Source organism: Megalops cyprinoides, chromosome 10 (assembly GCF_013368585.1).
Source record: "Megalops cyprinoides isolate fMegCyp1 chromosome 10, fMegCyp1.pri, whole genome shotgun sequence".
Lineage (NCBI taxonomy): Eukaryota > Metazoa > Chordata > Actinopteri > Elopiformes > Megalopidae > Megalops > Megalops cyprinoides.
Window position 1 is genome coordinate 16,504,957 of NC_050592.1, and position 14,899 is coordinate 16,519,855.

Sequence of the window (14,899 nt, forward strand, 5' to 3'; positions counted from 1 at the left end):
ATGCTACAGTATATATTTTAAAATGGAGAGACTTGTATTTTAAGACATGCTCAGTAACAGTGAAATAAAGTAACTGGAGGTTACAGAGAGAAGTGTGCATTTTCCGTTTTGAGCTTATGTTAACAGATTCAAGCGCTTCAAAAAGTTTTTAAAATGCCTGCTACCATAGAGTAAACTGAAATATTTTGTTTTTAAGGTGTTTGGTTGGTACACTTAAGCAAGTCTGAATAATTGAATCAGGGAATAAGTCATATATTCATATCATTAATAATGTATTAATATTTGTATATTTAAATATATTTAAACATGAAATACACTATAAATACCCTATGTTGTGACATTGTGACACATGTCCCAGGGACATTTGGAAATAACAACATGGAGAACGGCAAGATGCAAATCAGTCTTTGGACAGGTGTTTATTTAGATACCGAGGCGCACACACTGGAAGGACAAAATAAATCATGACCTCTCCCTCATGAGCACACAGAATGAGGACAACCTGAGACCGCACAGCAAACTGAAACTTTATCAAACTTTTGTCTGTTACTTTGATAATGAAGGTTTCCTCACCCCTGCCCCAAAAGCCTTTTTGTTGAAAATTAGGATTGTTTTGTTGTAAAACAAAAGGTGTTTTATAGGTTATATATATACTCAGATCATCATACATCAGGCTGTTCTGAAACAGGGACTGTTTTCCATGTGTACCACACTGCTTTTTACCAGTCATTTGTAAACATGCTAATTATTCAAATTACATTTCGGCTAATATCACCACTCCCTCATTCCTTAAAATTCCTGAACAACTCTTGTCGATATTTGTCATAAATATCTCACTGTTCTGGTGAATTGGCAGTGTCTCCCAAAATTTTGTCAAAAAACTTGTCACAACCAAGTGTGGACGTATCAAAAGTAGTAAAAAAACATTTCACAGATCTGTCAAATGTCATAAAACTAATATTGCTTAAAGCTGTTTTAAATTACCTTGTATATAATCTAGTGTATGATAATTAATCTAATCTAATGTTCTCTTCACAACAACACAGCACTAACACTGGTGTTGTTCATGAGAAAGCTTATTAAAAGGCATTACAAAAATTACGTTTAACACTGACATGCACTGCAGTGTCAGTATTGGTCCAGCAGCATTCTACATGCTCTCTGAGGGTGGAGACCCCCTGTTAAAAAGTAATAAAATCCCACAGACAAGGGAATGTCTGCACATACACATAACTCAGACAGACACACTATACTACTCACACACACTTTCAGTCAGACATAGAAATCCACATACGTTCTCACTATTCTAATGCACTCTCCCCCTCAACACACACACTCAAAACATCAGGTTTTCCCAGGGAGGCAAGGCCTTGGATGGTGACAGACATGACGAAAGGGAGGAGCCCTGGTTGGTCCCCCATCTCCACCCGCAGTGTGCCCGCCTCCTTACGGAGGATGACACCGGAGCCGTAGAAGAGTTGCTGCGCCCTCTTATACCCCTCCTCCTCCAGCAGGGGGGACAAGGCAGGGTCCTGCAGGTTCAACTCCTCCTCTGCAGCCAGACAGTGGACCTGCAAAACCAGGGGATATGCAGCAGTAAGCCTGAGACTGCTGTGAAATGCCAGCAGTGAGGTTTATACGCTGTTCAAGCACGATGGCCGTGTCACTGCAACTTCCTCATGACTTTCTCATGATGACAGACCTTATAGTCCTCACACTCAGGGTGACCAGTGAGCTGAAGTCAGCTGGCCAACTAGTTTGCTTACTAATAAACCAAATAATTTCAGTACATGGCTACCTTCAATCAAACTATAAGTAAGCAATCTATGCTGTAGCCACTGTCTGCTCGTATGCGTGGCAGTGAAGTTTACTCAATGGAATGAGCATGTTGGTTCTTGTTATCAGCAAACTAGTCAAGCAAGACACTGCAAAGAATCAATTTTACCCCTACTTTATAATCCAGTATCAAATAACACTATCTGGGTATTCCACAAGGAGTGTGGTTATATCATGTTAGCCACCAGGATACTGCTGTCATATTAATAAGTTTATTGACATTACTATCCTGTAATACAAGACCGCACAGTTTCGGATTAAGTACTAAACACAACATACTAACGGTGCCGTCGCAATGATGCCTAAAAAAATGACAAACTTTTTCAGGTCTCTTAAAATTGTATTCCTTCTCACTGCTGTGGCGGCATTTAAATGAATAGTCAACACTTTTGCTTTGATGAAACTGATATGCTTGTTGTTAAGGCAATTAATAGGAAGTGCTGGATGATGGAAGTTACAAATTGCAGCGGTGTCTATGTGAAATCCACCCTTTAAAAACATGAAAATGTTTCTCAACATGTTTCCCTGGGACACAGAGCCACCTGTCTACTTAACTGTACTGTAGTTCCTGTATGGAACAATGGCATTTGGTTCTGGTTTTTATTCAAAATTAAGTAACGGTTGTTCTTTGTATTTACCTGAACCACCTGCATGGAAAACCACTGAACCATACAATATCTCAGTGTGAAGCCCCCCGAGACCTTGGCATGCTGTCAGTGAGCACTCACCAGCTGTTGCAGAGCCTGCAGGAACTGTGGACTGCAGCAGTGAGTCAGTGCAGTAAGTGCAGCATCGTTCATCTCTGAAAGAGAGAGGAGACAGGGATGCATTCAGTACACTGGGCGCTTTCAACTGCGCTGAAAGGTGAGCTACGTACAGACCCAGGAACGAAGGTGTTCAGCCTACGCATCAGCAGTCGCTTTGCAACTCATTTTCTAGTTTATTCTACTCACATGGCATTTTAACTTCATACCTCAAAAACCAATGCCTTAGATCCCTCTACCGTTTTCCTCAAAAGCACACTATCCAGCAACACTCAGGGGACTAGTTGCGTCTTTTCTGCTTCTACTCTACTAGCTTTTGACTCCAGCTTCCATCAGCACCTCTGGGAAACCTTGTGTAGCGCTTTGCTTCTTGAGCGCGCTTGATGTGCACACAGGAGACATGCTGCTGTGATGCTTAAGGAAATAATGTACATCTAAAGACATGCAGTCCAGCCACGTTTGCATGAGATGATGTCACAGGTGTTAGTAAAGATTCTCTATTGGGAAAAACTCTTAAGTACAAGGTGGTATAGGTTACACTGAAAATACTAAAAGGAATGCAGCCTGATTAAAAAGCTTTAGAGAGGTGCAGTGAGCATGGTACCGTAGTGTCCCAGGTGTACAGTGTGCTGCAGGGATGTACAGGAAGTGATGTCATGAGTGCTCAGACACGCTCACGCACCAGCCATGGCACTGACGAGAACATGAGCAGCATAGAGGAGCTGGGAGGAGGGGTGTGGGTCGGCAGACGCTCCATCAGTCCGGCTCTGATCTGCCCTGCTGGACTGAAGCACCAGGTCCAGGAGGGTTTGGGCCTTCTGCTTTAGAGAGGGCGACTCCTCCAGCTCGCTGAGGTCAGCCGTCTCGTTGTGACACAGCTGAACCAGCTGACGCCAAGAAAATCAGAGCCGGAAGGGTAAAAAACGTAATCCAAACAGGGTTTGACATTATCATATACGTTATTATCAATGGTAACTACCGTGCCACTTAATTCCGGTTCTCAGATGGTGATGAAGAGAGCATTTATGCCGTGTCAAGGGGTCACTCACCCCACTCTCCAAAGCGGAAACTGCTTCTCTGTCCATCATGACTGTCTTCAAGAGCTGGAGCAGCGTGGACCGGGTCGGTGCTGGGAGATCTTTCAGCTGCTGGAAATGAGCCTGCAGACTATCCAGCTCTGTCCGAGAAGAGGAAACCAAATGTTCCTAACTCTGATTAAACAAAGACTGCACTGCTGTCATGCTGAGTCACCAGAGGGTCTTCTCATTGTAACCCGGAGCCCTACAGCTCCACAGCACCACAGGATAAATGTACTTGTGAGGGGTGCAGCCCTCTCTGCAATGCAATGGTACCTTTCTTCAGGGACAGCGTCTCCGCAGATATCACTGGGGCCTCTTCCGAGTGCTGTCCGACATGCCCGTCCACCTCAGTGAAGGTTCTTATAGAGCTGTCCACTTCAAATCCCCCGTGGGTGTCTGGCTGCAGACACAACTCTGAGCAGAAAGTTAAGAGTACGGTCAACAAAACAAGTACAGCACAAGCAGACACACAGCCCAGAATCAGCACAGTCAACACAATAAGACACACAGCCCACAGTCAGAGCACAGTCAACACAATCAGAGCTCAGCATCCCTTTGACCCTGTGCACAATGCTAAAGCAGCGTGCCTAAATCACAGTGCCTCAGTCAACAAGGGCACCCTGCCTCTCTCACCATACTGGCCACTGTGTTTGACCACCAGCTCGATGAGGCTGTAGGCGATGACCGTCTGCGGAGGGATCTCCAGGGAAATGTTACTGTCCTGCTGCATGTTTCCGTTCTCATTCACGGACACCTGCAAGGTAAAAAAAACACGCTCTGCCTCAGCATGGGGTTCACCCAGGGAATGCAGGCGTATCCATGCGCCCAGCTCCTGGGGAAGATCACATGACACAAGCTAAAGGACCGACTGTCTCATGACACACGCTTCACTGCTTTTCTCTGGCAGACATTCAGAGCATTTCATTTGCAATGCAATGTGCCACTGCAGCGAGGAGTTTCAAACCTTTCCACTGCTACTGTGCTGGAAAGACATCCCTGCCAAAGTATGTCCATTTCAGTAAGTCAAATATCTTATGGCATGGGAGGTCAGGTGTACGAATAAACACAGATTCAACACTAGATGAATTTACTTATAGTAATTTATTGATATGGTTATGTGTCTCATGTGCTAATTTTATCCCTAGTCAATTCATGTAAAATGCATACGAAATTGTTCACAAAAAATATTTCAGCTAAACCAACCCAGCATTTTCTCCCCAAACAATGTATGAAAATCCAGTTTTATGTTGCTAAATACTGACTCTGCAAAGAGATCTGACCTCACACACACATTTAGGTAAGACAAATTCATATAAGTGAATTATTATACACAGGGTTCAAGAACTGAATGTTAAACTCTGGACTTTGTCCTCACGCTTTTGTTAATCAACAAACGTCTAAATTCTAACTCAAGTGACTTGTGAGCTCGGGGTTAACACTTCAATGCCCTCCCGCTCTGTACCGTGCTCCAGTGCATGGCTCCTCCTACCGTAATCCTCCTGTTGCTGAGGAAGCCCAGCACGCCCCCGCAGTCGCCCTGCTCCTGCACCTCCTCGGTGACGGAGCACTGCTGGGTCGTCACGATCCTCTCCTTCAGGATCCCGAACACCTCGTTCCGCTTCTCGCGGGTCTGCTGGATCAGACAGTGCTCCAGGTTCAGAACTCTGCAGGGCACAGAACCAGCGAGACATCTCACAGAGCCACACTTACACACCAGGGCTCTTTTTCCCTTCTTTTCCCCTCTTTTCACCATTATTTTATTACATATTTATATACATAAATAAAAAATTATATATTGCATATTTTACATACATAAATATTACATGTTTATTATGTTTCTTCTATTAAATAATTGATTGCTGTTTTTCCTCTACCGTTTAGTTATTATTCATGAATTTCTTTTCTCTTTCTGGGTTGTCAAAAGTTGTGGGCAGGTAAATATACAGAGTTCTAGGGGTTTGCTCTATGCCATTTGCACAATTCATGCTTTGGAACAAAAAAAAATAAAAACAGAGATACTGGTATTTTCAGTGGTTCAGAATGTTATATTCCTGAGGTGCTATTGCACTTTAAATGTGTTTGGTCTTTAGAATTCCTTTGGTCATTTCTGGTGACAGATCGATGAAAGTTCTGCCTTCTGAGGGTTAAAAATACAAAACGCAGTATTTAACAGTGTGCTGATGCGGTACACGCAGACAGCCAGTCACAAGACGGGCACTCCAGCTTTCACTTCCTGTCATGTGCATGCTCCTCTTCCTCTTCCACAGCGGTGAAGGTGTATTAGCAGGCAAAGTGTGGGCACTAAGTGTCTGCACAGACCGTCTCTCCACCCCCACCTGTAATGCAGTACATGCCGTGCAGATCCAGTACCTGTGCGATCAAGCCTACCTGTCCTTGGAGTCCTGCAGCAGCTTCTGCACGTCCACCTCCTGCTTCCTCAGGCTGCCGAAGGAGGACTGCAGCTTGAACGAGCCCTTCCCCTCCACGCTGACGTTCGTCTTCCCCAGCTCGGCGTCCACCTTTCCCGACACGGTGTCCCCAAATGTCCCTGCGTACTTCAGAAAGTCTGTCTCCACGACAACTGGAACAGAGCCAGGCATCAGATCACCATGTGCTGTGTGTCTGTGTTATTATCTATCGGTAGACCAGACGCCCCTATCCAGAGCATTGAAAATGAAGTGCCGAGTACACGGTGTAAAAAGTGACCAATACACCCAGCCATCTGAAAGGCAACACAGAGCCATCTGTAGAATTAAAACACAAATTACTGAGAGTAACACCTCGTAAATAAGTTGTCACTAATAGCAATTTTACAGCTAAAAAGCAGCAGTCAAATGTGCTTCAGATTTCAGTTTATCCAGCATAACAGGATAGAGCTGAATCAGATGAGGATGAGAGTCGACAGAAGAAATCAATAGGGAATACGATGAGTGATTGTACTGACCAGGGTGGGGACACTTCTATTAACACAGACAAACTTCTAACATCTCTGTTCAGGAACAGTGCTCAGCACTGAAAGACAGGTCTGCATATATTATCTATTATGTAACATCTATCTCTTCCTGAGCATGGCACCTCCTCCACTGTATAAACAATGCAAAAAGCACTAAGCCAGCTTCAGTGTTGAGCCATCCCAGTACTAAATGAACCTACTCAGAAAGCTCTCTCACAACAGGGTACATCAGTGGACATAATTAGTACGTGAAATGGGTGGACATCTACAGTATAACAATCTATCTGGGTTAAACGGGTGTGTTTAGGTGTGTATACCTGTCCGCATAGGAGTGTGTACCTATTTCAGAGGTTAACCAGATACATTAAGGTGTGTTGCCACTTTTTTGTGTGTGTGTGTGTGTGCTCAGGTGCGTATACCTGGGTTGATGGGTTTGCTTCCGAGCAGCACATCGCTCAGAGTGAAGTCCGACGGCAGGTACTTATGTCGCTGCCAGAACCAGAATCGCTTGCGCTTCACGACCAGCGACAGCGGGACCAGCTTATCGGAGTCGTTCAGACGGGACACCGGGATCAGGCACCCATCTGGATCGATCTGCTTGACGAAGTTGCTAGTGGCCTTGGCAAACATCTGTGGAAGGCAAAAAGAACTTCAGGATGAAGTTGCTAGGGCACAAAACTGTGGATATGTGGAGATGATTTTGAACATTAGGACATTTTAACACTTGACTGTGCTCACTGAAGTCAGGCCAACCACAGACACAGTGAGGAAGAGATTCTGAGACAATACAATTACTCAACAGTGTATTTAATTAATCATTCTATTCAATTATTTGCCTCTAAAGTGTTTCTTACACACCTAATTAATACAAAATGAAAACATGAAGACCCAAGTCTGTAAGGGGAATAGATTTCCTTGGTTTCCTATTACCAAAAACCACACTGCAGAGTACTAAAGATTTTTCAACTGACACCTACTCTACTATTTTCCATCCCTAATCCTGGGGGCAGCCAGTGTATGCTAGCTTTCATTACAAGTAAGATCTAAATTAGTTTTTTCATTGATTTCTAAACTGGGTTTGACATCAACCAGAAAATATTGCTTAGTCCTTGTTAAAGAAATGGAAATACTGGCAGGGTGTTGGTCTGCTACCTGAAAGATATAAGCAAAATGTTTTTTTTTCAACATGTTTCTGTTTATCTATAAAATGGATATTAAATAGAAACGAGTGTTTTGTTAATAGCTCAACCAAACATTAAGCTCAAGGCAACGCCATATGCTCAACCATCATATGGACTGGCAAAATTCCGTACAAACTGGGACAATAACCCATATGCTTAAGAATCTTGATTAAATCATTTTAAAAAGCAGAAAAGCGCAGCTGTTTTTTGGCCCGTTGTGATTTGGGTGTGGTATTTTCTCCTATTCCTACTCAAAGCTGGTACTCGAGAGAGACAGAAAGAGAAACACACTCTGAACGAAACCCTAACGTGCCATGAAAATACTTCTCTGCAAACTCAGCGTGTTTCCTGCAGAACTTCAGTAAACAGTGACCGCAAACACCAACCACTGCGGAAGCATGACATTTGGAAACAAATACCCCCACAGATTGGCAGACAAAATTGGTGATTGCTATGCTACGTGATTTACAGCCTAGTTAGCATCATTAGGCAGCGCCACATTCCACAGAAACTGATGCGGAGTCTAGAGGTGGTGTGGTGTCGCTGTCCAACTCCCCAGTTTCCTAACTGATGTGATATGTCAGTGCTATTCTTCAGTTATTTAGTAGCAATGTATCACACTAGAAATGTCTCAGGATCACTGGCAATTACCCGATTGGAATTAACTCAAAATGTGCGCAAGGATTCAGTTGCACTGGATGGAGTCTGCCAAGTAAAATGTTTACAACCTACAGTCATGATTAAACACTTGTGTCATTTTATAACATGCACTGTTTGAAATAGGAGTAACGTTATAAAGTGTGGAATGGCGCTGCATATGCAAGGTGTGTGGAGGTGATTAAAATATAGCGAGTGATTTTACCACTGCGGGGAAGTAGCTGTCCGACGCAGTAACGTTACTTTTGACTTCCCCCCACAGCCAGCAAGTTAACTAGCCTGACAGCTACTGCACAGACAGGACTGAGTGTTTCTCCAATGGTAATTTCTCCGAAGAAAACTGAAGAATTGCTGACTAAATCTGTGAGCACACAACTGTGGCAATCTTGTAAAACAGATACTTAGGCAAGTTTATGTAATTAATTTTCGATAACAAGCTAACAAACTGAAACAACTGAACAGCCATGCTACTAACCCGTTACACTTTACATTGATTGTTTAAAGTTACCAGACACGTTTTGATTAGCTAGCTAGCTTGTTCGTGAAGACATATAGAAAGAAAAAGCAGTTTCTCCATGCTTTGTTAGTGCTTAATTGTATTAGACATTTGCTTACCTTACTTGATTTGAGATCGTAGTTACCTAGATAGTTAACTAGCTAACTACTGTATCTAAGAAGAGGTAGTTGATATTCGCTTCAACAGCTTTATTGAGGATACCCGGCGGTGGCACTGTGGTTATGTTTTCTACTAAACACGCATTCTTGTCTTCGTTCTGTGATTGGTGCATTCTCGGAAATTGACGCTTTTCACAGGATTAACGCCATGTCGATCAAAAAGAGGCGGGCGCAACCTACTATGACGGAAACAAAGAACTTCTCACTGCTTGGCCCCACCCCTCACGCAGAGAACACCAAGACGAGCGACTCACTCACTTTGCGAGCACATGACGCTCATACGGAATTCATCCCGTTTTGCTTAATCTAATTGTGTTCATACAGATATTTTTCCAATGGTGCAGAGGCAGGGAAGATGCATGAAGTACTGTATAATCGCTGTGTAACTTATCAATCACTAACTAACTTTGAAGAGTCTCTGAAGAGACTGAAATTAAATGGCTGGTTTTCTTTTTTGTCTGCTTTTGTTATTCTGCCTCCACACTGGTATGCGTTTTAAGTACAAGATGGTTTTTAGTATTTAATACTGTTCGCGGGTAGTCCAGGGTGTAGTATGGAGGCATGGTGAATCATGAAACAGTGACGGTCATGCAAGCGTCTTTGAAAACTGACCCAGGTCATCTCCAGATGATGAAGTCAAGTTGGCAGTAATGTCAACGAAATGAGAGAATCACTTCGCCCGATGTGCAGTGACCCATTTCGTGATGAAAGACGAAAGCATCTGCCAAGAGGGACAACCAAACACAGCTCAACAGTACAACCGGGGTGTGCCTGTTACCCGAGATGCCTTCACTACAAGCCTGAGTGCTCGTTTATATAACCACCAATTATGCTTAACATCACACATTAAGGTGTGCACAGTTTAGCCAGCAGCCATTTAACACTGTAGCCATTGCTCATTAAATGCTTGAAGCTCAGTGGGACAGGGCTTAGAAAGCAGGCATATCAAACTCTGTTAAGTTTAATTAGATGTTCAATTGTCGTAGACCTTTTTCAATGAAAAAAAAATACAATACTGATAAATCAAATACAACCTCATATTAATACTTATTTAGAGACATATCTGAGAAAAACTGAGTTGAAAAAACACCTTTACATTTCTCTATCTCCAACAATGAAATGCTTTCACAAGGACTTCAGACTGATAACTGTCAAATCAGATCTAATTACTTGTGCCCAGTTGCAGTGAACACCAGCATGAATGATTGGTCACCGTGACTGGCATACACTGCTGCTGCAGGGGGTGCTCTCTGTGAACAGGAAACTGATAGTGCTAACTCCCAAAGAAGAGAGAAACAGTTCTTATGAAATTACGGTCTACCAGGGAAGCTACCAGGGTAACGCTAGCTGTGGTTTATCAGGAGAAGTGGCTCAGAGCACATCACTTCCAAGACGCATGTCACTTGCGTCACTTGATACTGATACAGGACATTATTACACCTGTGGTGTACAGTGACACACCCTCAGTCTCTCTCACACACCACACATCCAGTCACATGAAACTAGTTCTGAGGAAGCTACACTACTCTGAAAATGAGGCAAGCTACAGCTACACACTACAACTCCCAACCAGTAGCAGGCAATGAGCTGTTCTATAAAGTACACTCTAAAGTGTAAAGAGTACTCGAAAACATATAGTATACTGAAACCTTCAATGCTTCTTTACTGACTTCCAGAATGCAGTAGTTGATGACAATGTGATGTAGGGGGTTGAGACACCAGATAACCAGATAACAACAGATTGCAGGTTCATTTCCCACTTGTGAAGTTCCCAAATATCCAGGTCTATAAACATGTCCACTCCGCCAAACAGCTGAATTTGTGTTGGGAGTATTATTTTGATATAGCATTTATGTACTACTATACGTATGCAACACGAAGAGGACAATATCACTTGAAACTCAAAGTCAATATTAGAATAAAAGTTTATTAGATACCTAGAGTGTGTGGTAAACTGGCCACACCCCCATGGGGAAGGGTCACTTTTCAAATTGCTGCTCTGTCACCCCTTACATTGTTATACCTCGTAGGTCATTTATGTTATCTATATTGTACACCGTATCAGCCAGAACTGTTGCTGAAACAGGATGGCTGTCATTATTTAGATAACATCATACACAGAATATAGGTCAAATGTGTAGAGCACTCTCACACACAAACACACATACAGACAAACATAAAGGTGAGGGATATATCTGCAAAACTTCCAAGTCCATTTTTGATGTTTGCAGAAAACTGGATTTTGGAATTGGAACTGGAATGATACAAGACTTTTAGAAGATGTAAGATATAAATGCTCCTCAAAAGTTTTCAATGACGTTCCTCCCTCTGTTCCATGTTCTGTAAATGAATTCAAATATTTTACATATAACATTTAACATATATTACATTTCTAATAAGAGTCATTAAGCATTGTTTTAACCAGGTTTAAACATGGTTTAAAAAACATGATATATTTAACTGGTAAGGCAACATACATGTGCTGAATCTTTGCAATGTAGTACATACGCTATTTCAGTGTTACCATCGTTTCTATGCCATTTCACTTCAGAGGTAGAAAATCTAAGAAGTTAAGACAGAATTATACAGTATACAGTTTGACTTGTGAAGACAAGCAGGTTTGATGTGGAACAGCAGTTCACCAATGAGGGGCTGTCTCTCCCTCAGTACCAACATGGCATTTCGGTCCATTTCTTTCTATGTGCTACGTTCAGTGCACAGTGATGTCAAGCAGAGCCCGGTTTGCATATTCTCTTGACACATGTTTGCATACAAATGCTACACAGTTCCATAAGCACTCTGCATTAAGGCTTTAAACAGGATGAGCTGCAATGAAACAGGCTACTATGGAAAGCAATGGAGAATTCAGCAGCAAAGGGCAAGGGTGTCAGTGGATGGGTCCGCCAGGGAATGGAACAGCAGATATCTTCAGAACCAGCCCCAATCACTGCAGGAGCATGGGGTCAGCACACTGGTCACCATAGTACAGGGCAGTCCAAGTTGGCGAAGCCTGGGTCCATCTTCAAGTCCCAGTAAGTGTTGTTGCTTACCCAGGTGTCGTCCTTTGATTTCCTGTAAAAAGAGGAAAGGCGCATTGGATTACTCAAAACCCAAACCAAGAATCACAGAGAGAAAAAAAAGACCAAATTCCAGAATCTCACAGAAGCTCACAGACTGACTTTCCTTGTTCCACAGAACATCACAATTCAGTTACTTTGGGAAATGTCTGTGATGTGTTTATCTATAGCACGACGGTGAAAGACATGCAGTACTTGAAAAACCGGGGTTGGTGGGCCATGTTGTTCTCCTCAAGGACTCTCCTCCTCTCTCTCTGGAGCTGCTCGATCCTCTGCTTCTGCACCTCGGCTGCCTCCACGTTGCCTTCCTCCAGTAACCTGAGACAGGAGGAGAGAGGAGCAGAGAGAGGGACTTACAGCAGCATGCTGTAATGAGTGCATCTTCATGTAACACCCGTCGTTTCACTGATGTCATCCTTTCGGGACAGGAGGCCAGGTCTGACCTCACTGGCTACCCTGGCCAAGTGACATCATGTATACTGAGCTTTGAGCCTTCTGACTCATCTGAGAGTGCAGACACACTAATTAATCCATGAACAAATGTGTAAATACACCATTTATTGCATTATTTATATCATCCACATTACTTAGATAAACAAGATAACTCTACTCCTTTGGTGCACATTTCCGTCCTCTACAGATATTGTTCTTACAGACAAAAAATGGTCTGCTGGTTGCAGAGAAAGGTCATGCCATTTGGTTAAAGAGATGACAGGCGGTGAGCTGTGTATGAATGTGTATGTGTGTGTGTGTGTGTGTGTGCACATCTGTGCATGCCTGTGTGAAAACACAATTTCTAAGTTGACAGTTTTTTTATGAATTTTACTGCTAATACTCATATACTGTACAAGACAGGACATGTGCCATACAGGTACATATGGAAACAAATTGCATACAGGCATGGTGTGGCGTTAAATGTTCAGAAGCCTTATGAGATACAAAATAATCCGTCTATAAAAGGAGCAGGTGCCTTGTAACATGGACATGTGAAGACTCGTTTGGTGAGGGGATGTATGGTGGAGGGCCTTATCTGATAATGCAGAGGATCTGACATGGCTTTGGGCAGCTACTCAGCACAATGGGGCTGTGCACAATAACTGGATGTTCCAGCTTCGCTGAACCCATATTAATTTTCACAACTACACTCTGCAGACTAGGTATGATTACTCCAGGGCTCTGAGTGATTTGCTGGGACCTACGATCTATAACTCAGAGCGTGTATGTGTGCACATATGTAAGTGATTGATCTGTGTATGTGTGTGTCAGAGAGAGGCTACTGCCATACTAATGATAATAGTGGAGGGTATATAGTAGTATGCTTGTATACTATAGTACATACTATACATACTATTCCATACTGCATACAATATTATACTATATCACAGTATACAACACTAGTACAGCTGCTAAAAATAATTTATGGTAGCGAAGAGTAAAACAAAAAGCCAAGTGACACAAAGCCAAGCCAGTAGACAACCAGTCAGTGTATTGAGATAAGGGACTCTTCTTAAATTCAGTGACACCTCAAGGTGTGTCCCCATGGATTACCCTGAGGCTGTTCTAAATGTACTGCTGCTGTTCCCTGACCCACACCCTCACCTCTGGTCCAGTCGCAGCCGGGTGTCAGTAGGGGGCAGCAGCGGCTTCTCTGCAGGGTCTAGTTCGTTCAGCTCAATGGCAAACTTTGTAAAACCATAGTACTGCTCGTGGTCTGCAGGCATTGCATCTGAACACACACACACACACGGGTTACCATATACGTATATAACGTATCACACACACAGTGGCATAATACAATATTTCACTCTACCATGTCTGCCTGTCAACTGCACATAAAATTAACACGCCCAATATAGAAGCTTTAGCAACAGAATCTGAAAAATTGAACATACTTGATAAAGTATGTAACCAGTGATGATGGTCTTGGGACACACAGAAGCTAGAGTTACTACATTGTGTGGGTGTGTCTGGCAGGTATGATTGACATCCTCAGAGGCCACTCACTTGCTCTCCAGATGCAGGAGGCAGAGGGCGGGTCCCCGCAGTACATGCCCTCATGCCACTTCCCAAACAACGTGTGGATGACCTTCCCCTTTTGGTCAGTGATCACGCCTTCCACCTCATTCACACTCGAGTTCCAATACTTTGCCTGAGACACACAAACACAACATAGATATCGTTACACAGATATATTGACAATATCTCTCCATATTCTTTCAGAGGTTTAATCTATAAACCCAAATGTTTAAGGCTGCGTATGACAGGAAGTGTAACAATATGGCAAAAACAAAGTGACACTTAAAATTGCATTGTCACACTCCTTGTCCCTTTATTGTTTCTCCTGTTTTTGTGTGTAACACTGATATTATATTTCTTAAACTTTAGTTTTGAATATGACAAGCACAGCTTTCATTTGAGCTAATTCACATTTTCATCTTTACTTCTGATCATATTCTTTTACCATGTTGTGCATATCCATGCACCATAATTTTAAACTTTTCAGCAGTAAAAAAAAAAAAAACTCATTTCATTACCCTACTGTCCACTAGATGACACTGTTGTGGCAGCAAATCGCAGACTCATTACGATCATGAGTAATATCAACACAGTCACACATACATAATAATTAGCTCCTGCAACTCTCAGCCTGGCATCTTGCAAAGCCGCAGGAAGTCCT

General features: G+C 42.8%; 2 protein-coding genes across 3 annotated transcripts in view; both read right to left on the bottom strand.

Moving 5' to 3' along the window:
• Positions 1 to 1,056: 1,056 nt before the first annotated feature.
• On the bottom strand, positions 1,057 to 9,192 carry gsdmeb (gasdermin Eb). Its single transcript, XM_036539541.1, has 10 exons — positions 9,086 to 9,192; positions 7,052 to 7,262; positions 6,068 to 6,260; positions 5,169 to 5,343; positions 4,313 to 4,433; positions 3,953 to 4,093; positions 3,650 to 3,777; positions 3,283 to 3,487; positions 2,565 to 2,638; positions 1,057 to 1,571 (listed from the first exon to the last, which is right to left on the bottom strand). Exons 2-10 carry the CDS (start codon positions 7,260 to 7,262, stop codon positions 1,302 to 1,304), a joined length of 1,518 nt encoding a protein of 505 aa, XP_036395434.1. The 5' UTR covers positions 9,086 to 9,192; the 3' UTR covers positions 1,057 to 1,301.
• Positions 9,193 to 11,105: 1,913 nt separating this feature from the next.
• osbpl3b (oxysterol binding protein-like 3b) overlaps positions 11,106 to 14,899 on the bottom strand; it is a 48,928-nt gene continuing 45,134 nt past the window's right edge. For both annotated transcript variants that reach the window (XM_036538460.1, XM_036538459.1), the window contains 4 exons: positions 14,227 to 14,371; positions 13,822 to 13,948; positions 12,418 to 12,540; positions 11,106 to 12,217 (listed from right to left, as the gene is read on the bottom strand). In XM_036538460.1, coding sequence (XP_036394353.1) covers positions 12,121 to 12,217; positions 12,418 to 12,540; positions 13,822 to 13,948; positions 14,227 to 14,371 — 492 coding nt within the window. In that variant the 3' untranslated portion in view covers positions 11,106 to 12,120. The remainder of the gene's footprint in view (positions 12,218 to 12,417; positions 12,541 to 13,821; positions 13,949 to 14,226; positions 14,372 to 14,899) is intronic.

Excerpts from the sequence above, each read along its gene's own strand:
- gsdmeb (XM_036539541.1), bottom strand. The coding sequence starts at position 7,262 with ATGTTTGCCAAGGCCACTAGCAACTTCGTCAAGCAGATCGATCCAGAT. Across the intron at positions 6,261-7,051 it reads AAGCAAACCCATCAACCCAG|TTGTCGTGGAGACAGACTTT; the intron begins GTATACGCACCT and ends GCTCTGTTCCAG. Across the intron at positions 2,639-3,282 it reads TCTCGTCAGTGCCATGGCTG|AGATGAACGATGCTGCACTT; the intron begins GTGCGTGAGCGT and ends TCTCTCTTTCAG.